The sequence below is a fragment of the Vigna umbellata genome, chromosome 10 (genome assembly GCF_029865625.1).
Source record: "Vigna umbellata cultivar VRB3 chromosome 10, Vumbellata_1.0, whole genome shotgun sequence".
NCBI lineage: Eukaryota > Viridiplantae > Streptophyta > Magnoliopsida > Fabales > Fabaceae > Vigna > Vigna umbellata.
Genome location: NC_142174.1, coordinates 12,281,282 through 12,303,055, shown reverse-complemented (window position 1 = coordinate 12,303,055; position 21,774 = coordinate 12,281,282). Strand labels below are relative to the sequence as shown.

The 21,774-nt window shown below is 33.0% G+C and overlaps 4 protein-coding genes across 4 annotated transcripts; all 4 read left to right on the top strand.

Annotated features, from left to right (window-relative positions):
* Positions 1–1,895: 1,895 nt before the first annotated feature.
* LOC124840129 (nudix hydrolase 8-like) lies at positions 1,896–5,254 on the top strand. Its single transcript, XM_047316129.2, has 9 exons — positions 1,896–2,372; positions 2,539–2,819; positions 3,033–3,098; positions 3,230–3,367; positions 3,617–3,694; positions 3,777–3,827; positions 3,944–3,978; positions 4,191–4,299; positions 4,561–5,254. The coding sequence occupies exons 1-9, from the start codon at positions 2,237–2,239 to the stop codon at positions 4,741–4,743; spliced, it is 1,077 nt and encodes a 358-aa protein (XP_047172085.1). The 5' UTR covers positions 1,896–2,236; the 3' UTR covers positions 4,744–5,254.
* Positions 5,255–7,422: 2,168 nt separating this feature from the next.
* Positions 7,423–11,516, top strand: LOC124820261 (deSI-like protein At4g17486). The gene is made up of 5 exons (XM_047291925.2): positions 7,423–7,581; positions 7,734–7,968; positions 9,114–9,401; positions 9,690–9,770; positions 11,025–11,516. The coding sequence occupies exons 2-5, from the start codon at positions 7,806–7,808 to the stop codon at positions 11,168–11,170; spliced, it is 678 nt and encodes a 225-aa protein (XP_047147881.1). The 5' UTR covers positions 7,423–7,581; positions 7,734–7,805; the 3' UTR covers positions 11,171–11,516.
* A 716-nt stretch (positions 11,517–12,232) lies between these two features.
* On the top strand, positions 12,233–13,570 carry LOC124820260 (RING-H2 finger protein ATL22-like). Its single transcript, XM_047291924.2, has 2 exons — positions 12,233–13,128; positions 13,266–13,570. Exons 1-2 carry the CDS (start codon positions 12,498–12,500, stop codon positions 13,379–13,381), a joined length of 747 nt encoding a protein of 248 aa, XP_047147880.2. The 5' UTR covers positions 12,233–12,497; the 3' UTR covers positions 13,382–13,570.
* Positions 13,571–16,535: 2,965 nt separating this feature from the next.
* LOC124820263 (uncharacterized) lies at positions 16,536–21,077 on the top strand. Its single transcript, XM_047291928.2, has 12 exons — positions 16,536–16,748; positions 17,199–17,283; positions 17,426–17,477; positions 17,561–17,581; positions 17,668–17,721; positions 18,184–18,234; positions 18,914–18,976; positions 19,554–19,619; positions 19,705–19,743; positions 20,009–20,131; positions 20,237–20,329; positions 20,530–21,077. The coding sequence occupies exons 1-12, from the start codon at positions 16,661–16,663 to the stop codon at positions 20,854–20,856; spliced, it is 1,062 nt and encodes a 353-aa protein (XP_047147884.1). The 5' UTR covers positions 16,536–16,660; the 3' UTR covers positions 20,857–21,077.
* The last annotated feature ends 697 nt before the right edge of the window (positions 21,078–21,774 follow it).

The following is a 21,774-nucleotide window of genomic DNA, read 5'->3' as shown; positions in this document are numbered from 1 at the left end:
CCTACCCTGTCAGCCATATAGACGTTTGTTACAGTGGGGCCGACGTCTATAATATTATAGACGTCGGTGATGGCGAGATCAGACGTCTATATGACGAAAAAAAATGTCTTTTCACCTACCTATCAGGAATATAGACGTCGGGTAGGTGGAGCCGACATATAATATTCTAGACGTCGGGCCCCCTATTAACCGACGTCTAAATGACTAACTTATTTATGAAAATGCCACCGATAATTTGTTTACATTTAATATTATGTAATCTGACGTCTAATGGACGACGTTAAAGGTCATTAATGTCTTGTAGTTTTTTTAGATTTAATATCTATTTTTGTTCTTCGAATCATAACATTTATTTAAAGTTATGTTACGGTTTCAAAATATTTATGTGTAAAAAATATTTAAATTACTTTTTTTTATAATATTAAAAACTTTAATAAATATAGCTGTCTTTTAACCACTTCTTCAATTAATAATTGAACAAGTCATGCTAATTTAAATGGCAACACAGTTTCATACACCTAAAATACTCAAATTTAAAATCACTTATTAAGTTTTATGTCAAGTTATTGCATTCAATAACTGTTTGGTATCATCATTATATTCAATAAAGGACTGAAAGTGACATGATCAATTAGGATTTCAATCGATTGTCACATAAGTTTAATTATCTTTTTAAACACATATTAAGTGTAGGTTAAGGAATTAAAAAATTAAAAGAACTATTTGTAGTTTTAACACCATAAACAGTGATTTAAATAAAATTATTTTTTAATTCGTAATATTTTATTTGGGTATAAAATAAGGATTAGTGTGGGCTGAACTTTTTTTCAACAATTGATTTGAACTCAAAATGTATAGTTAAGTTATTCTAACTTTGTGTTACTGGATTTAGTGATGGTATAAGATCTCAATTCGTGGAGATTCAAATTTTTATGCTTTAATATATACACACATGCATACATTTACTCTTTAGTTAATATCATTTAATTATGTAAGCATGTATAATCTTGTATTGCGTTTTAGCAGTATTATGCTTATTTAGAGTGAAATATAAAATAATGATATATTTTAAAATTGGTGTAGCAAGAAACATATTATATTATTAAAATTATTATTTAATATGTATATTTATTAACTTTATATTATTAAAAAATTAAAATTTTAAATTTTTAGAATTTAAAATTCAAAAGTTATATATTATGGAACGATAACCAAACAAAATGACAAAAGAAGATAGCAAACAATCACATCATCGTGATAAGAATGTTGTCGCCACATGTTATTATAATATTATGTTGTTAAAAAAATATAGAAAATAGATATTTTTATTGATTATATTATTTTTCGTTTTCCATCACATAAACATACTATTCAACTCAATATTTCTCTATTTCTTATAATAACATTTATTTTACATTAAAAGATCTTACTAATAAGGTAAAAGCATCACTTTTATCTCTTTCTTCTTCGGTTGTAATTTTTTCTTTTGATGAAAATTAACGTTAACTAAAAATAAAATCAATATAATGAAATATATAATAGATGTATATAAATTTTATGAAATAAATTATTTTTTGAGATTGAATTAAGTTCAAAATTTATTTTTAGTACTATCCACTGAAATGTTTTATTTGGGCTGAGAATGACATGAAAATTTCATATTCTAGTTCCGCAACAAAAATGATTATTGAAAGTGCACATGTGCAATTGGTCTATGACTAGACCTTCCAACAACGTTTTTACCAATTATATAAAAGAAAAGACTTTAAAAGTTCCTGTCGCTGTCCTTCCAAAAGAAAGTGACTTCACTGTCATCTTTTATTTGATGACTCGTTTCCCTCCTTCTCTTCATTTCTAGCAAAATGATAGATTTCATTTTCTGGGTCGGTCAATTTTCATGTCACTTTTGCCTTTGAGTATACAATATGTTAAACCGACATCATCAATTTAACGTTGTTCTAACAATTTGCGTGGCGGTGGCTACTAGCATATTCCAGCATGGGATAATGCTCTAGTGAATCACTTTGTCTTTATCAAGCTTCTTAACTCAAACATGGGATTCAAGTCACAGAACACTACCAAGCACCGTAAATCACTTCAATGTCATGCCCTTTTAGTCATACTGCGACACCTGCTAGAGGACTAAAGTAGTTTGGAATTTCGATTAAGATTCTTATATATGTATATATTCACCTTTAATTTTCACTTCTTATCAAGCTTCTGACTATTGATATCGATGGAGCTCAGTTCATTCTCTTCCAATTCGGCGTGCATTTCTGAGACTGTAAATGCTGGAAGAACAACAACCTATTCCTCTTTGCTCTCTAATTTCAGCAGCGTTAGATTCTCTAGACAGCTCAACTGTTTCGGAGGTAACACAAAATAAAGCCTCATTCAGGCTTTTCTTTCTGTTGGTTCTTCAGTTTTTGCATTTTCTTTTCCTGTATGTGTACGGATTAAAACATGCATGGTATAATTTGAGTTTTTAACTTACTCAATTGGTGCTGGGTTTTTTACTCGGCTAAACTTCAATGTCAGGGTTATTTCTGAGGAACTATGAAGCCTTGAATGACATTTACATGGCTCATAGAGCTGTCATCAGTTCAGTTGGTCGAGATGATCTTGCGGCAGAAACGAGTTTCCATCATACGAATGGCATAAATGGCTCAACTTCTAGCTTGGGTTACAGAAATCTGAGAGTACTTGATGCGTTTGATGATGTGTATGAAGGGATTGTAGTTGATTCAGATGGTTTACCAGACGACCCCACTAACTTCGAAGCTATTCTGCGTTTTTCTCTTTCTCATTGGAAAAAGATGGTAAAATCTCTGTCCATGTTCCTGGAACATCTAGCAGAGAAAATGTTAACACCTGATAATGTTGTCGATTCCTCTGAAATTAGCTTCTTTTATTATAACAACAAAAGAAGTTTACATATAATGTAATTGGGGAATGAAAGGCATGGATGTTTTCAGTTTTATTTTGTTTGTTGTCTCATGAAGTATTGACAGAAGGTTGTCTGATGATTGCAGGGAAAGAAGGGGATTTGGCTTAGATTGCCTTTAGAGAAGTCTGACCTAGTTCCGATAGCTATTAAGGTAACATAACTTTTTGATTGATTACTTAAAACAGATAAGTAATTGGCTATAAAAGTGTTTTGTCATATATTCAGTTCTTACTGTTCTATTAATTATAGAAGAATTGTTGAACCTATGACTCCTGCTCTCAGGAAGGCTTTGGATACCACCATGCAGAACCAGGATATGTGATGTTAACATACTGGATTCCTGAAGGAACTTGCATGCTTCCATTTAATGCATCACATCATGTAGGAGTTGGGGGATTTGTCATCAATCACAGAAATGAGGTACTGACATCAGAGTTATGTACGATGATACTGAATCGAAAACATAGAAGACAAACTTTAGTTGATTTTTTCCTCCTCTTCCCCCCCAAAAAATGATCTTCTTATTCTGCATTTCTAAACAAGAAATGATCATTTTATTCATGCTCTACTTAGTTTTTTGCGTTTCTGTTATATGATTTCAAACTTATATCCAAGTTAATTCATTTAAGCACTTGCATTAATATAATTTCATCTTATAAATTGTTTAAGGTCCTTGTAGTCCAAGAGAAGTACTGTGCTCCTGCAAATCGTGGTCTTTGGAAGATACCAACGGGATTTGTTCTACAGGTAGTTCAGTTTCACTTCACCCAAGTTTCTTTACATTTTATATTCCAACTCATAAATCTTTACCAGTCTTAACTTTTGGCAGTCAGAGGAGATATATGAAGGAGCCGTAAGAGAAGTGAAGGAAGAAACTGGGGTGAGAATGAGATGTTCCTCTGGTGTTACTTCATACTGAATTTGTTCATGCTGCATAATATAGCATCGTTACTTAAAGTCAGTGCTTTCTTTTACTGCCTTTTGCCCATGTTGCAGATTTGTACCGAGTTCATTGAAGTCATAGCATTCAGGTAAGAGCATGATCCACACTCACTTTTATGTAATTTTGAAAGTTTAACCAATTGAGTACAATGTGATATATATAAACCGGTAGAAGTTCATTAACAATACTCATAACGTTGTTAATAAAGTGTGCTACAAGGTTTCTAATGGCATGGTTGTGGTAATTTTCTTATAATTTTCATAACCAACAAAGTTTGATTGGTTGCATCATCAATTCCAGACACGCGCACAAGGTGGCATTTGAGAAGTCAGATTTGTTCTTCATCTGCATGTTAAGAGCCCTGTCAGCTGAGATCACTGTTGATGATCCTGAAATTGAAGCTGCCAAGGTTAGATAATCTTATTCATTGACGATGACAGAAATAATAACAACCAATTAAGATCGAGTAACCTTTCTTTTCCAATATATTGTAATATCTTATGCATACAGAAAAAATATTGTAATACTGACATTATTAATCTAATTCTAGAAATTGCATCTGAGATGGGACAGTCATAAACTGATTCCCGTCCCAATCATGGTTTTTTGTTTGTGATGAATCATGATTGTTTTGCTAATTAAGAATAATTGATGTGATCTTTTTATGCAGTGGATGTCTCTGGTTGAATTTGTAGAGCAACCACTTCTCCAAGAAGATTCAATGTTCAAGAAGATCATAAATATCTGTATTGCTTGTGTTGAGAAACGTTACAGTGGACTATCTGCACATAACATGGTTTCCAAACTTGATGGCAAGTCATCTTCCCTGTACTATAATGTCATCAACATGTAAGATATCAACTGTATCACTCAAATCTAAAAAGCATGAGCAAGTGCTCTTTTAGTGCAGCTAATTAATACACTATACTATTTTAATTCTTCTCAAATTTGAGCAACAAGTTGATACCAGAGATAAGCATACACACTAAGTAATGAAACTGAGATTTTACGTGGAAGATGGCTTTAAGAGCAACGTTGGAATGTAGCATGCGTGACTCTCACACTTGTTCATCTGTTCCTCGTTTACTGATCACGCCTCTGCAGTGGAAATTTGATTGTGTACGTTCCAACTTGAGCCAAGCAAAATGATTGTTGATCCATTCTGCAACATTTTCTTCTCCCAAAAACCAAGAAATTCTCCAAAGAAATCATAAGTGTTAGGGTGTGCATTTTACCATCAGAGGTACTGTTGGAAGTCATCTTGGAAATTATCAATTAGAAATAAAGCCGATTTAAATGATACAAATATTAGAATTTACATATTTTATAGAATAGAGAATACAAAACATAGAATAGAGGATACAAATTTCATCATTTATTGAATTGTTATTAGATTATTTATTGATATTTAGTTTTATATTTGAAATGTATATATTTTAACATAAAAAGTAAATGTTGGAAAATTATATTAACTAAAATTAAAATCAATTTATACAAACTTTACTTTATATACTGAATTAAATTTAAAATTTTTTATTCTAAGTTCTCTCAGTATAAAGTATACATTGTTCAAGTAGTGAATAAACTAGTAAATCTAATTTTTCACTTATGTTAGACAAAAAAAGTACGTAATGTATATGTCCTATCAGACCTAAGTGTTGGATGTGAAAGGACCTGATAGTTGCATGTGATTTGTTTTATATTTTAGACGTGAGTTTTCTATTAACGTATAACGCTGAACTAAGTCTTTGCATTTAGATTGCTACGCTGTTATTTTAGTTAATATTGATTTTTTTTTCCATCGTTTTCATCATCAACTTATTTATTATTATTACAAGAAAACTTTAAATTTATTACTGAGATTATTCGATGAATGGGACTGCAACGTCTGTTTTTGGAATTGTAAATTGAAATTGAATAAGTTGTAAGGTGTAGCATGATGTTCTGCCACGACATTGCCACTGAATTTGGAGTCAACAAGGCGAAGAACTTGGAGAGGGTTGGCTTCTTCTCCCAACCAGAGAACGACAACATCATGTGAGACTTCAGAGCTTCATCCATATCAAAGAAAATTCAAGACCACATTATTAACCTTCAATTATTTCCTAACCAAAATGTGCTCCATGCCTTGCAGTTTTCATTCAACAAAACTATGTAACAATCAGATTTTTGTTTACTTTTATTATTTTATAATAAATAACATTTTTTTAATTTTACAATAAATAAGTGGGTGAGTGAGGAAACCTTTTTAAAGAAGTGGCTATTATACATGATCATCCTAAATCCATAATCATTCTTTTTTTAATGTCAACTTAGAACATTAAATGTGTGAACACCAATATTATTAAATATTTAAAACTATTACCATTGTGATCTAGTATGTAAAAATGACAATTAATGTTATGGTTGAAGTCACTCACTTTTTATTTACGATACTTTGGTAACATTTTTTTGATAACATTTTAACATCATTTATGTAAAATGTTGTCAAAAAGATATTGTTAAAATATCATTATCTTTTTTATTTATAGAAGTTAAAACTTTTTGTTTTTAGTTTTCTAAATCTTTTTCTTACATTTCTCTATTCATCACCTCTTTCTCATTTTTTTTCTTTCCATTTTTAGTTTCTTGGATTTTCTCAAAGGTTAATCTCATTTCTTGGATTTTAAGAATGCAAAAGAAATCCCTTTTTTTTCTCTTTTTTTTTTTAAAAAAAAACCTTAATTAGTTTGAAAACTTTAACTTATAGATCACTACACCTTTACTCTTGAACTAAAGTTGATTTGCTTAGAAAAATCATTCTTCATATTAGTATTATAAAGGTCATGGATGCAACATGGGTCGGTAATGATTTTTTTTTAACTATATTTTTTATATGCAATATCACCATTCTGAATGTGAGTAATTTCCACCAAGAAAACCTGATTATTGAAAAAAAAACATTCAGGTTTTACTTATGTATAAAGTTCAAACAAAAACACTTTAGTTAAGAGTGGTAATTGCAAATAACTCCAACGAACAACGTGCTTTTACATGATCAAATAAATGATAGCATAAGAAATAAAATTTAAAAATGGATTAAAAAATATATTATATACCAGTATTTATATGACAGAGCAATTACAGTTATTAAAAAAAGTTATTGCTAATCGTTATAAAGCATCTCTTTCACCTTCATTTATGTGTTTGTGTTTTTAATCATCCATTTATTTCAAATTAATATTTTATATATTTTCCTTATTGAAAGAAATAGCTAAACAGGTAAAAATAACAGCATATCATAGAGCAAGTGCCTCTTTAAATTAAAAGTAAATTTTTTATAATAAAAGTACTTATTTATTATGAAATTTTAATTATATAAAAATGATAAATAAGTAAAGGATTAGTGAACATTGAATTCAATTATATTTGTTAACTATCTGACGACAGAAGAATCTAATTGTTGACTATTGGGCTAAAGTCTGAAAGAAAAATAAAAAAAGTTATAATTATAAATCTTATTATCCACAGTTAATAAATTCAGACAAACCGAACTGTGATTCTTGTTATGAGAATAATATAGTTGCAGTGTGAACTCAAATAATGACGGCGAAGCCACTAAACCCAAAATCAACCTAATTTCAAGAACCAAAATTTCCATATCCAACTTTTACTCCCAATTCCTCTTCAATATTTCACTCCCCACTTCTACGTAAGTTTCTCTTCTCTTTCTCGGTTTCTTTTCAGCGATCCTTCTCTACACACCTTCAATGTTCGCTTTTTTCATTGCATATTCCAAATCCGCAGAATTTCGGGGAACATTGAATTGAATCTCTTTGTTTTGATTAATTGATGTTTCTGCAGGTTTTTAACGGGAAGGGGATGGGGTTGTGATTTGTAATTGAAGAAGGGGTGAGGAGGGAGGACACGGCCACAATGCGGTGGTTTCCGTTGAGTACAACTTCAAACTCGGAACAAGAACGGGGTAGAGAGAATAATACTGCTCGTACTTCGGTGTATCTCAATGTATATGATCTTACTCCCATAAACAATTATCTTTATATGCTTGGCCTTGGAATATTTCATTCGGGTATACAAGGTTTGTGTCTGTTTTCCTTATATTTCCTTTTCTGTTCTTTTTTCCTTTATATGGATCTTTTTTCTGTTATTTTTCTTGTCTATGCTTATTTTGGGCGCCCCCGGATATTGCAAATTTTAGCTCATATGAGATTACATGTCACCATTGGACTCAGTTGAAAACCAAAGTTTGAGAAATATTATTTAGCATGAGATCTTTTTTGAGGGCTTCTTTCAAAGTCTTTATTGGTGTCCCTTCTTCTTTCTTCACAGTTAAGGAGAAGGGTTCTGTTAGGCCTTCGGCGAGAAACGTAAAATTTGCCCATGTTCCGATCATGAATTTACTGTTTATGATTGCTAGCAATGTGTGCTTATTAAAAGAGGAGAAATAAAGGGTAATTTTGAACGAAGTTGTTATATAATAAATGAATTTGCTGTGTGCGTTGTACCTGAAACGCGGCAGGCGTTAGAGAATACGTTATTAGCCTGCATTGTGTGTATTATTCTACGATTTGGAACGCATGATGTACAAGCAGCCGTTAGTTTGGCTCCTTAAAATTTTTTACTGAATAATTGGTGTCTTTTGTTCTCCTTCTGTCTTTATTCCTCTCTGATTTTTCGTCCTTGAATTTTCAACCATTTCTCTCTCTCCTCCACACCTAGTTTTATTTTGGGATTTTTTTTACGTACTTAAAGTGATGAATTTATGAACCATAGGGTGAATTTTGACATTTTTGACATGCAAATTTAAGCTTTTTATTGAATATTGATGTATGTGCCATTTTCGATAAGGTCATCATGCTAAAAGCGTAACTTCGTTATGTATATAGTAGTCGATGGTTTCACAAATGTGTAATTTAACAGTTTAAAGGAGGACAAGACTAAGTGACTTTACCTTCCTTCCTTTTTATTTCTGTACATGTTTGATTGCTTCAGTTGTTTAGAACAGCTACTATTGCTTATATCTAAAATGTGCTTTTTGATACTGTGAACAAACTTGATTACCTGTTCCATTTTGAATTTAGTTAGTAAGCTGACCCTGAAAAAATTTTGGGCAAGGAGCTTGGATGTACATGAATATTTGTCCTGGTTATTTTTCATTTAGTTCCATTTTTGTTGTTAAATACCATCTTGCAACAACTTTAAGCTTATTTTTTTCATGAACAGTGCATGATATTGAATATGGTTTTGGAGCACATGAATATCCAAGTAGTGGTGTGTTTGAAGTGGAGCCTAGAAGCTGCCCAGGCTTCATCTTCAGACGATCAGTTTTGTTGGGAAGCACTGATATGTCTAATTCAGAATTTCGATCTTTCATAGAGCGCCTTTCAGCAAAATATCATGGAGACACTTATCATCTTATTGCAAAAAACTGCAACCATTTTACAGATGAAGTTTGCCAGCATCTAACGGGAAGTCCTATTCCCGGATGGGTAAATCGAATGGCTCGTGTAGGTGAGCATCTTTCTGCTTTCTTATTCTTGTTGTAAATCACAATTTGATTTGCATTAATAATGCACATGTGTAGCATACGTTAGTATAGCACCTTCCATTTGCCTCTTCTATTTTGCTTTAAGAAGATACGGTTCAGGTTGCACAGATGTGAATTTCACATTCTGCTGAAATGGGTTATAAGAGGACAAGGGAAACAAGCATGCTTACATTGGGTTTCATTTTATGAATCTGCTGATTATGGAGACTAGTTTTGTTCTCATCTAATCAATGTGTGGTTTAATCTTTTAGGTTCTTTCTGCAATTGTCTTCTGCCAGAAAGCCTCCAGGCTGCCGCAGTTAGACATCATCCAGAACGTCTTACATTTTCTGGTAAGATGCTAGGATTATAATGGTCCAAATTGATTCGCATTTTATGGTTTTCTAAAAGCTAAAGTTAGCTTATATATTAGTTATAAACAAAAACTTGGAGAAGTTATGCGAGAACATAAATTAACTTACTTTCTAATTAAAATATATGACAGTTTCTACAAATTAGTTTATGCTTACCTTGTGTTTGGATGAGGTAATTCAAGAGAATAATTCATTTATTTGGTGAATTTAAAACTCCTTGGACTAAATTTCAATTTTAGCTTATGAAGAAGGTGATTTCAATTTTGTTTTCCTAGAAGTACTTATGAAGAAACTAGTCCAAATAGATCCTATGTTTCATTTCATCTTGTTTTATTGGCTATCCATGAAAGAGTATCTGTTACACATGGGCGCACAGAAAGCATAAGCGTGGCCCGAAGAACCTTAAGGACTGCAGGGCAATTGCCCCGACAAGATCTTTTTTTACTTGAACATATTTAATAATTTTTTTGCCCCAAATAAAAGAATAGGTGTTTCTCCCATGAGATATTTTTTTAAATAAATGTAGAAATGAAAAGAAATAAAAGAGAATAAATTGATGCTAATTTTATTGCTTAATAATATTGTTGCTGCTTGCTGCTATTCCTTGGGGAAAAAATTATCATTCCTCATCTCTATTTTGCATATTTCCTTTTCGCTGGAGACTAGTCTCTCAATATTTTAATAATATTGACAATAAAATCGTACAATATTCTCAAGATATGGAAGTATGTAGAGGGCAATTATAATTTTTAAGAGATTAGGTATTTTGGATTTTTTTATCATTATATTATTCATTTTGTAAAAGCATTATTTGACGAAAATATTATTGATTAATCTCTTGTCCTCACTATTTTCTTTTCTTAATCCATCACTGTATGTAAGCCTAGTATGCATTCTTATATGAAGTCCATTTTAATACTTGTGTAAAAAAGGTTGAAGAAAGTATGCACTTCATCATCAACCAAGAAGTAAACGTGGCTTTATTTCTTCCCTTGCGAAAATATCCATGGACACATGTTTGACATTTTAAAACACAATGATTTATTATTGAAGGATTTGCTTTTGAATTCCTTTAATATCTCGAAGAGATATCCAGCAACAACTTGTGGTGTTTTGTATAATATAAATTCTGCTTTTGTATTGTTCATTGGATCTTGTAGCATAATGGAGTCTGGTTCCTTGTTCCTTTTAACTAAACCATGTGAGGAAGGATCTAAATTTCCGCCATTGCAGATGATGATGGATCAGGATCTGATGGTCATTCCGCATCCATTGAGAGTGAAGAGGATGAGCCCAATCACCATTTGCTAACTGCACCAAATGGTGATGTTGCTTTCCTAAAGGAAAAACCAGTTCGGCTGGCGCGGGAGCACCTATGATTTTAGTTGGTTTACCTTTTGTTTTATATTCTTTCTTTGTTCTCTTGGCTTGTACGTATGTATGATCCTAGCTTTAGTGCAACGAGTTCTCTACTGGAATATTTAAGACTCACAATGCATGCTTTGTAGAACAAAGACTATAATCTGTTGTATAATGTCCTGTACGTCTCAAAATAAACTGGTTAGGAGTACAGACAAAAATGTTCGGGTATACTGTTAAATCTGATTGAGTGATTCCTTTCCCAATCCATCCTTTTTGTAACGCACAAAATGACTAATTAATGTAAACCCTGTGTTTGATCCTTATATGAATGAAAATTTGATCAGTTAGTGATTTGGACCTGCATCAGTTGAAAGTTTCACGCAAAGCTGGATGCTCTATTTTTCTTTTACAATGACAACTGCTATAAAGATAGATTCCTGGTAAGTATGTAGACATACGACTTGCTCATTCGTAAGAAACACGTTGTTAAGTGCTTAAATTAATTTTACACTAGTCTTGGTTTTCCCCATACTTTCTTCTTCAAACAGACACGCCCTGAGTTCTTCCATTTTCTGCCTTACAGATGCCTCCATTATGAGCATAACCCTCAATATATCAGTTATATTAAGCAATTATTTTATTCAAAACTATTACCACAATTTAGGTTTTACTGTGAATGATGTGTTGACGGAATTCAACTTCTTTGGATTGTTTACTTGCTTGCATCTTCCTCCTAGGAAGCTAAAAATAGTCTGTTGATGGTGCCCTGGATTCTTAAATAATTTTATTTCCTTTCTATGTGCTATATTTTTTATTTGGATACCATACCATTATCTTCAGCCGATTGGTTGGTTTATACGGTAGCATTATTAAGTGACTTACCATAAACATTCCTAAATTGCATGCTGTCCGAAACCGTTGACAAAGATGACTACTCCAAGTCAAGCAAATTAGCCAGAGAAATTTAGTTATAATAGTGGAAGAATTACGACTTGGGTGGGAAGCCCCTAGCTGCAAGGCGCTGAATTGGTCAACAATTGAAGTTCGGACACTTGATGTGACTTTTGAAAAGTTTATTCTACCTGTTTCCTCCTTTACAAATTGCTTCTTATATTACCCCCATCTGAAGCTTGTTGAAGCCTGCAAGAAACCAATGCTTTTAATTCTTTTTGAAAAAGCTCTTCTAGGCGGCTGAGGTTTCTTTGCAAAGTCTAGATCCATTTGTTTATCTTGGTCTTCGTCCCCACCAACCACGTACTTCATCATCAACATAGAAAAATAAAACGCCTCATATATTCTATTCCCTCGGTAAACTTGACCCAGCATCCTCTGCAGTCCCAACTGATGGGTGGATTCATCATTCTCTTCCTTTTCTGTGTTCTCATCTTGCAAAGCTCTGTTCTTGAGGTGACCCATGCAAGGTTCCAATCAACAAAGTGTGGAGATGCAGGTCCTGACATCCACTACCCATATCAGATAAAAGATCAGCACCAGCAGTATGAGTCCCTTCCTGGTTTTGAGCTTCTTTGCAAAGATAACCTCACCACCATCCACTTTCCATCTTATGGAGATTTAGAAGTGAAGTCTATCTCCTATGACACCAAAAACATTCACCTCCTTGACCCCAAAAAATGTGTCCATCATGTCTTTCTGAACCTCAATCTCTCCCTCACTCCCTTCCACTACTTTTATGTTCTTAAAAACTATACATACCTCAATTGCTCAACCACCCTTCTACCTCCTTTCGTGGAGATTCCATGTTTAAGTGCTGCTAGTTATCATGTCTACACAGTTGACCCTGCACTACCAGTGCCAGCTTCATGTGCGGGAGTTAAAACCGTTGCCATTCCTTTTGCATATAGCCCTTATCTCTCTGACAGTAAACTCGGTCTTAGATTAACATGGAGCATGCGTGAACCTGAAGACAGAGAAACAACAAACGGTGCTAGAGGTTCCCACACATGGCGTAACATAGGTAAACTAAACTAAACTTTTATTTTTTCTTGCTTCTTGTTGAAAATTTGGAATGAATATTTTTTACATCTCTGTTTCTTTAGATTATTACTCTTTAGTTTTCGATTTTCTTAACGATGTTATTGTTGTGTTGTGCAGGTATTGGGTTCGGCATGTTTGTTTTTGTGATGGCAATGTTATTGCTTATAAGAACAAAGATTAGTGTTGCCGCGAGGAATAACCATCTGAAAGAAGAACAGTTATTGCATACTTAGACAGATTTCTGGCAGACAGTAATAGACTTTTCAACATTATTCCTGTAGTTACATAATATTTGTTATATTTCTCTTCTAGCTGTACCTGTTACATCTTCCACTTAAATATATTTTGTTCTCATCTCACGTCAGAGGAAACCTACCAATCAGTGTGTATACGATATTGAATGACATCATTTTGTCCTCTTACCACTTCTTCCGCGATACTTCTTACTTCATGTTTGGATCTGAATTAAAAGATTGTTCTTGTTACAGATATTACTACACATGTAAATCATCAATTCGATTCTTGAGTGGGTGAGAGACATTGTATTTTAATGATAAAATGATTCCACGTAACTTAGTCACAGAAGATTATTGATGACATTTTATAGTCAAGGACTAAATAATTTTTTTTGGAACCTGATAAAATTGTCAGTGTTCTATGGGTACAAGAATCAAATTAACCATTTATCTCATTACTAATGAGGAAATAAAAGAAGGGAGATTACACTACACTCAATGAGAATGATGAACAGAGAAGCTAATATATACATACTTAGGGTAGGGGACACCTTTGTGAATCCGTAACAATAAGACAAATAGACGGAGGTAGGTAATGGGAATCGTGTTGAATTAATATTTGAATAATGGCAGCTTCTTCCTGCAATTCTATATAATTTCAACCCGCATTTCCATGTATTTGGAATTTTCAATTTTATGTTAGTTTAGCATTTTCATTTTTAGTTTCAGAATCCATAATTTGGAAATGTTCTAGAATGTATATGAATTATAATATATAATCGGTTGAATTTTAAAATGCAAAATAACAATGAAAATAAAACTAATCTATCCAATCAACATGGTAGGGAATCCAACCACAAGACAGCATCCTTAAAATTAATTATTGTTCGTTTTGAATATTAGAGTTTTGTTCATAAAAAATGTTTTAAGGATAAAAGTACTAAGTCAAGATCTAAAAGAATGAGAATTTATCTCGATTAAAACTGATTATTTCCTTTAATTGTTCACTTTCATTCTCCTTATATTTTGATATTGGAGTTTATATTTCGATATATCCAATAGCTTAAAAGTCGAAGTTAAAAACAATTTATATACTCCTTCTTTCTTTCCCTAAGATATCTTTAAAAATAAAACATCACAAAACTCTAATCTCCAAAGCTAATAATATAAATTTAACCAAAATAAAATTTCACCATTCCATAGGACAAAGGTTGAAATGTATGAAGGTCAAAGATGAAGCTGCCTTGGATAATAGGCTTTGGAGCCCAATTCCAAGCCCTAGCAACTCTTTTATTAAGGCCCATTTAAGTTACCAAAGCCAGAACAAAACATACTGGTTGTTACTCCTCCACCACCACAACTTGCTTCCTCCACCACCCCATTCCCCTTTTACCCTTTTCTTTATTTTTTCGTTCCTATTTTATCCTTATTAAAATTTTAGGGTTAATATTATTTAAAATATCACGTGGACATTCATTCTCTTTATCATTCTTCTCTCTTTCTCTTTATTATTTTTCTCAGGTTGTCTCTTACGTTCCACTACCCTTGGGTTGTCTCTCATGTTCCACTTCTTCTTCTCTTTTATAGAATTGTGACGTGAGAGTGTGGTGGACTTTGTGTTTAATAAGATTGAAAGTGGGGAAAGCAATTCACCTTCAGCCGTGAGTGTGGTGGTGCTTCAAGGTGTTGGTTCAGAGGCGTGAGAGGTTCAGAGGCGTGAAGGTGCGTAATAAAACCCTAAAATATAAACCATATAATCTTTAAACGGATGTTGACATCCGTTGACGGATGCTCACATCCGTTTAAAGATTATACGGTTTATATTTTACAGTTTTTTTATATTATACGGTTTATATTTTACGGACGCTCACCGTCGCACCACTGCCGCACTGTTGCACTGTTGCGCCGCGCACCGCCCCCACCGCCAAACCGCTGAAGGAGGAAGAAAACGAATATAAAGGAAAAATGGAAGATGAGAAACAGATGTGATGGAGTTTGGGTGAGAATCTGAGAGGGTTTGAAGGTGGGTGAGAAGGGGTAAAAAGATAGATTTTAGGGTTAAAGTAAATAATTAGAATTAAAAAGTAAAAAGGTTATTTTTTTTTAATTATAAAAGGTTAGTTTTGTAATCAAAAAATATGTAATAAAATTGGGGAGGTGGAGAGAAAAAATGTGATAATAGAGGGAGTAACACCCAAATATACTTTGTTACGGTAAGATGAGAACAACTTTAAATGTACATAAAGTTTTGGACCCTAAAATTTTCATATCAAAATTTAACGCTGAAAATACGCCTTCATTATTTTGACAAATTATTTGTGTTGCCTTGATCTTCAAAAGGTTTTGTTAGTATATATTATTTTATAAAACATTCACGGATTAAATAAAAAACTATTAAATTAATATATTTACGGATTTATGTATCAATCTGGTTCCAACGAGTGTTTTATTTATTTATTGTTAAATGCCATATCTGCCAACTAGACCAACCACCCAGATAAATAGAACATTTGCTGGTTGGTAGTAACTCGTATTGTGTTCATTTAATCCATTCACATGGAAATTTTCTCCCAATTTTTTTCATCATAAGTCAAAGAAATAAGTGTAAACTGCATCAATTATTTATGTGTTACTCACTTAATTCCTCCTTTGTCATTTATCAATCTTAACAAAAAGTTCTCTATCCGTTACAGCTCATAACACGACTTTCCTTTTCCCAATGAATGAAATTTCACTAGTTTTATTTTATTTAAAATCATACTATTTTATAACATTAAAATATGCATATTTTATGACTCTATTATTTCAAAGAAAAGTTTCAGTGCCTTCATTCTAAAGTCTCTTAAAATCATTAAGTTTAAAATAATAGTTTTCTTTAATTTTAAAATATTTTTCAGGAAATATCGCAACTTATAATTACAAACAATGAAAAATAATATCAGTCATATTGAAAAAAGTCATAAAAATAATTTAGTCTAAATACACGTTAATTAAATATTTTTAATTATTTTAAGATTATGTCGTATTTAATAATATCCATGCTGTTTATATAAAAAAAATATAATGTAAAAATCGTTAACCTAAATATAACTATTAATATTTTTTAAATAAAGATATTTAAATTAAAACCCTTTTAGTTCCCTTTCTTGTCTCGTGCTGCACGCTACCAATCTCAATCCAACAAGTATAGTTAGCAGTTGCTGGTATCCTTCACTAACAGAAAACCTTCCTTTCCTTAATCTCACAGAATCACACAGTCGTTCTGTTCGTACCGTTATGGCTCTTCCCTCAATATCTTTTCTCTTCATCTTCACCTCCTTCATCTTCTCCGTCTCACACTCACTACCCTTCATTGTAATTCACGGTAAGTTTTTTTCTTTTCAGTTTTCCAATCTGTTTATATAACCAGTACATAGTGTTGTTGCTTCTTGTCGTGATTGAACTTACTAGGGAGTTCAATTGTTATTATTTTTTTTTTGTTGAGGTTTTCGTTATGTTATGTCCTTGTTTGATGGGGTTGAGGAAAGTCTCTTCCTTTTGGTCGCCTGGAGATTCTAACGAATCAGTAGATATTTTAAGAAAAAAGAAACTATTTTCATTTTACACTCTTTTTTCTACTCAATTTATAGTTAATCAGTTGTCTTAGATTACGTTTGACCAAAAAATATTAGAGTAACCAGATTCATTTTAGATGGATGCAGCATTGTATTATGGAATTTTTTTGAACTCTGATTTACCTGGTGTGCTTGAATCCTATTTTTGGTATGCGATGCCTTTTAGTTGAATTATAGACTACACTGGTTCTTGATTGCAGGAATTGGGGATCAGTGCTCTAATCGAGGATTGAAAAGATTCACTGAGGAATTGAGCAGCTTTTCTGGAGTTGAAGGATATTGCGTGTATGTTTGTATAACTTTTTTGTGTTAATTTCTTGTAATGGAATTTCTTTCCACTATCTCCCCTGGCCTTTTTTTATCCTTTGAAAGTAGACTGTAATGTAGTGTTGATTTCACCACTAATAAAGTTTCCCTATTTCTTCAGCGAGATTGGCAATGGATCATGGGATTCATGGTTTGTGTCTTTGAAAGAGCAGGTAATAGGTCTGAAGGTTTTGCCTTATTGAGGTACTTTAAGAATTGACTATTTTCTAACTTATCGTGTTTTCCGTGGCTGCAGGCTGATATTGTTTGTGAAAAGGTGATAAAAGGATTTCTGCTATGGTGGTACTTCACATTTCTAGGCTTTTGAATTTAAACTTGCTACTCCACTTCCCACGTGTACAGGTGAAGAAAATGAAAGAATTGAAGGAAGGGTACAACATTGTTGGACTTTCCCAGGTAAAGCATGAGAGTTGGGATTTTCTTCATTTTTTCTCTTGTTATGTTCATGCAAAGTGGACCATAGTGGGATGAGACTTTTGTTGTTGCAGTAGAGTGCCAGAGAGTGCTGATTATTGCTCTATCATATTGGAAAGTATTTGATCATTGTTACATCACAAAAATTTTAAAAAATAAAAAAATCTTTGATGACGTCAACAAAGTGGTGAAATTATATTGAGAGAACCATGTTTGATTGTGGTAAAAACTGAAGTTGAACAGAGTTTCTTAAGCTTTGTTGAATTTCTAATTCATCCAATCCAATAAAATTATAGATCTTAGTGACCGTTCAGCCTCATCAGTGATCTTCTTTTGAATGCCCAGATATTTGTATTCCTCTTTCTTTGCTGACTTACTACAAGCCCTTGTATTATATAATTTTAGATCTTCTGTGATTCATTTTATTAATTTCTCATTTTACAGGGAAATTTAATTGGTCGAGGTGTTGTGGAATATTGTGAAGGAGGACCTCCCGTAAGGATCTACAAGTTTAGATGTGCAATTCTTTTTTTAATTCTCGTAACTTACTGCTTCATCTGTGTTTCTGCATATTCTACTGCTAAGTGTACTTACACATGTTCATAATCAGAAATACACTAGAGAATTATTCGGTTTCCTGGAACTATGAATTAGGAAGTCTGGTCCATAATTGAGAGGCAATAACTCAAATTGTAGGATTTTACTGCTTCTCTATTTTAAAGTGGGGGATTCGGTGCAAAGAAAAAAAGTGACTGGTACCAAGAAAATGAAGAGAGATTATTTCTGACAAATTCATGGTTTGTTACACATGTGCATATGCATTTTTCCATTACAATTGGAGCTTTTTATTATGTAGTTTTAGTTTCATCTTTCATTGTTTCTAATTACGATGACAGAAATAGAAATGCTATTATTTTATTTTCAAAATGTTATTCATCTTTCTTTGTTTCAAAATAATAAGAAATGGAAATACTTTCATGTTCTTTCCAAATGTATCAATTTAGTTCATTCTTATTGTTCTTCTCTTCTTTCTTGCACATTTGTGAAATTATGAGTATTCTACTCTCTCTCTTTCTCTCAGTATTCTTCTTCTCTGTATATTTAGTCTATAAATTCCCTCCCCGTTAACTTATTCATGGGATTTCTTATTTCTTCTTTCTTATTTTTGGAACAGGTGAAAAACTTCGTCTCTTTAGGAGGACCTCATGCTGGTACTGCTTCAGTTCCCCTATGTGGTGTGAGTATCATTGTCATTTTCCAGCACGATACCTTTACAATTTCTGTCTTCTATTGACTTTGGAAATACCATAAGCTATGTCATCAATTTCCTGTCTTAACACCACATCAAGAAGAGATACAAAGAATGTTAGTGTAAATGTTAGAATTGGAATCGAATGCTTAGTATTTGTATTATTTACTGAACTTGTTGGACAATAGCAGAGATGAATACAAAAAGATAAGAGTAAAACTCAAGCAAAAAGGAAAAGAAACTAAACCTTAGTCATCATTGAATACTTGACATTAGCTTAGTTAATTTTTTCCACTAAATTGACAAAGGAAAAAAATTGATTGTTCTGTATCCATATATATGCGCTTCTTCTTCCTTTTACAGCGCACTTTAGATTCACTATTTAGATAATGCCCGGTGTTATGGTTGTTTGCATCATATGACAACAATTAACATTATGTCATGTCTCTGAAAAGTATTGGTTATGCTGCTAATATATGCAAAGGAATAAAATAGAAAAATTCGATATATATTAAACTTCTATTTTGCCTAGTTCTAATGATTTTGAGTGGTGCTGTTTCAACAGTCAGGTATCTTTTGTATTCTCGCGGACCAACTTATCAAGGGAGAGGTTTACAGTAGCTATATTCAAGTATTATTCATTTCCTTCAATTTTTATTCTGTCTTTTGTCAGATCTCTACTGTCTCTGATTTACCTCAATTTTAAAATATTGCAGGAACACTTGGCTCCTAGTGGCTATCTTAAATTACCGAATGTGAGTTAGACTGTGCTAAATATAAGTTGTGATAACTAATAAATAACCTATTTATTTATCTAACAAATGCAAATTGAGTAATAAAAAGTAATCCTTGGTAGTTACTTTGTTTAGTTTTCAATTTCAAATATGTTTTTCTGCGATGGAATAAACTGCTGTGCTTCTTGTCGTTTTTACTCACAATAATTCCTTTTCATGTATCTTAGCTGTTCATTTGCTTTAAATTTGCTCAAAACCTTGAAATTGGTATAAATTTTGATTTCAGGCCATACCTGAATATTTGGAGAACTGTAGATTTCTTCCAGTGCTTAACAATGAAATACCAGACAAGAGAAATTCCACTTACAAGGAGAGATTCAGTAGCTTGCAGAATTTGGTACTTATCATGGTAAGTCCTCTAAAGTTATTTTTGTAGACATTGTGAAAAGAATATAGCTAATTTACTTCATGAGGAAAAATTACATAATTATCTTCTTATGTTGTACATTAACAGTTTGAGCACGACACTGTTTTAATACCAAAGGAAACTTCCTGGTTTGGATATTACCCAGATGGCTACTTCAACCCGGTTTTACCTCCACAATCAGTATGATCCTTAATTCAACCTTGTTTTCTTATATCATGTACTTGGAAGTGACAGTTCATCAAAAAAGCAAAAATAATTAGGTGACACCTTTGTAAAAAAAACAACAATTCTGCAAAACATTAAAGTACAAACGTTGGTCCAAGGTTTCTTACTATAATAGACCTATTGATTTTATTATATGGTATTAATCTGCTTCACAGACACAACTCTACATTGAGGATTGGATAGGCTTGAGAACTCTAGATGAAGCTGGTAAACTTCACTTCGTAAGTGTTCCAGGAAAGCATCTTGGAATCTCCGAAGCAGATATGAAAAAATATGTAGTGCCATATTTGAAGGATCAAACATCCCGCCAAGAACATAGCATCAATAAAGCAAGGTTAAGAATGCGAGGAGTTAATCAGAAAGCTATTCAGAAACCATCAACCACTCCATTACTTGATGGATCATTGTCATATTCGTGGCCTGCACCATTCAAGGCTTTCATTGGTGAATTGATTGGCATTAATGTAGATGAATCTACATGAAGGAAACAATCGCATTGAACTTCATTGATAAACTAAATCTATTCAATTGAACAAAAATGTGTGTTGTAACTGATCAAAAGAATTTAGTTGCATCATATTAGATAGATATAGCACAAGAGTATATCATATGTTGACATTAGTTTAGTTGATGATGTTCAAAATGCTTCACTTGGAAGGCTTAGCTTCTATCTTTTGTAGTGTTAACACCTAATTTTGTTTCACTTCCTTCCGCCTTATTTTTTTAATACATACTTATATGTATTAAACAATTCAGAATTATGTAGGGTGTTGCTCCCTCCACACGCCAAGCGCTCCTGCACCTCCTCACTATTTTCTTTTATTCCAAAAATACCCTACACCTCCCCACTATCTTATTGCAATGACTTTCCTTTATTGCTACGTGCGTAGGGCGGTACTGGCGCGGCGACACTGGCTGACACGGGAGGTGGAGGTGTTGTACGCAACAGAGATGGAGAGGGAAAGGGTGCAGTGCATGGTGAAGGTCACATGCGGTGGGAAGGTGGGAGGGGAAGTGCACGTGAGGGAGGTGAATCTGGTTATGGAGAACACAGATGGACGACAGCTGAGTGGGAAGGAGGGTGTGGCGATTTTGCTGAGAGGGATGGAGTGTGGAGTGAGGAAGAGAGTGGATGATGAGAGGGAGGAGAGATTTCAGAAGTTCGGATGAAGGATTCGCAATAAGCAAACTGACCTATGAGATGGTTACAACTTTCTCGAGTTCTATTCACATCCTACTGCTTAGAAAGTTTTGAAAAATTAGGCGATATTCGTGCACAGATGTTGATATTCATGCACGAATGTTGTCATCCGTTTAACGCATATTCACATTTCTTTTAAAGGGCAAAAAAGTAATGAAGAGGTGCATGGAGTCTTATGTGGTGGTGGAGAGAGTAACTC

What these genes read in the sequence shown, in the direction of transcription:
- LOC124840129 (XM_047316129.2), top strand. Translation starts at nt 2,237, where the DNA reads ATGGAGCTCAGTTCATTCTCTTCCAATTCGGCGTGCATTTCTGAGACT. An exon ending in TAGTTCCGATAGCTATTAAG is followed by an intron (nt 3,099 to 3,229) that starts GTAACATAACTT and finishes TCCTGCTCTCAG; the next exon opens with GAAGGCTTTGGATACCACCA. An exon ending in ATTGAAGTCATAGCATTCAG is followed by an intron (nt 3,979 to 4,190) that starts GTAAGAGCATGA and finishes CATCAATTCCAG; the next exon opens with ACACGCGCACAAGGTGGCAT.
- LOC124820261 (XM_047291925.2), top strand. Translation starts at nt 7,806, where the DNA reads ATGCGGTGGTTTCCGTTGAGTACAACTTCAAACTCGGAACAAGAACGG. An exon ending in AAATCGAATGGCTCGTGTAG is followed by an intron (nt 9,402 to 9,689) that starts GTGAGCATCTTT and finishes TTAATCTTTTAG; the next exon opens with GTTCTTTCTGCAATTGTCTT. An exon ending in AGAACGTCTTACATTTTCTG is followed by an intron (nt 9,771 to 11,024) that starts GTAAGATGCTAG and finishes CCGCCATTGCAG; the next exon opens with ATGATGATGGATCAGGATCT.
- LOC124820260 (XM_047291924.2), top strand. Translation starts at nt 12,498, where the DNA reads ATGGGTGGATTCATCATTCTCTTCCTTTTCTGTGTTCTCATCTTGCAA. An exon ending in CCACACATGGCGTAACATAG is followed by an intron (nt 13,129 to 13,265) that starts GTAAACTAAACT and finishes TGTGTTGTGCAG; the next exon opens with GTATTGGGTTCGGCATGTTT.
- LOC124820263 (XM_047291928.2), top strand. Translation starts at nt 16,661, where the DNA reads ATGGCTCTTCCCTCAATATCTTTTCTCTTCATCTTCACCTCCTTCATC. An exon ending in ATTGTGAAGGAGGACCTCCC is followed by an intron (nt 18,235 to 18,913) that starts GTAAGGATCTAC and finishes TTTTTGGAACAG; the next exon opens with GTGAAAAACTTCGTCTCTTT. An exon ending in GCTATCTTAAATTACCGAAT is followed by an intron (nt 19,744 to 20,008) that starts GTGAGTTAGACT and finishes TTTTGATTTCAG; the next exon opens with GCCATACCTGAATATTTGGA.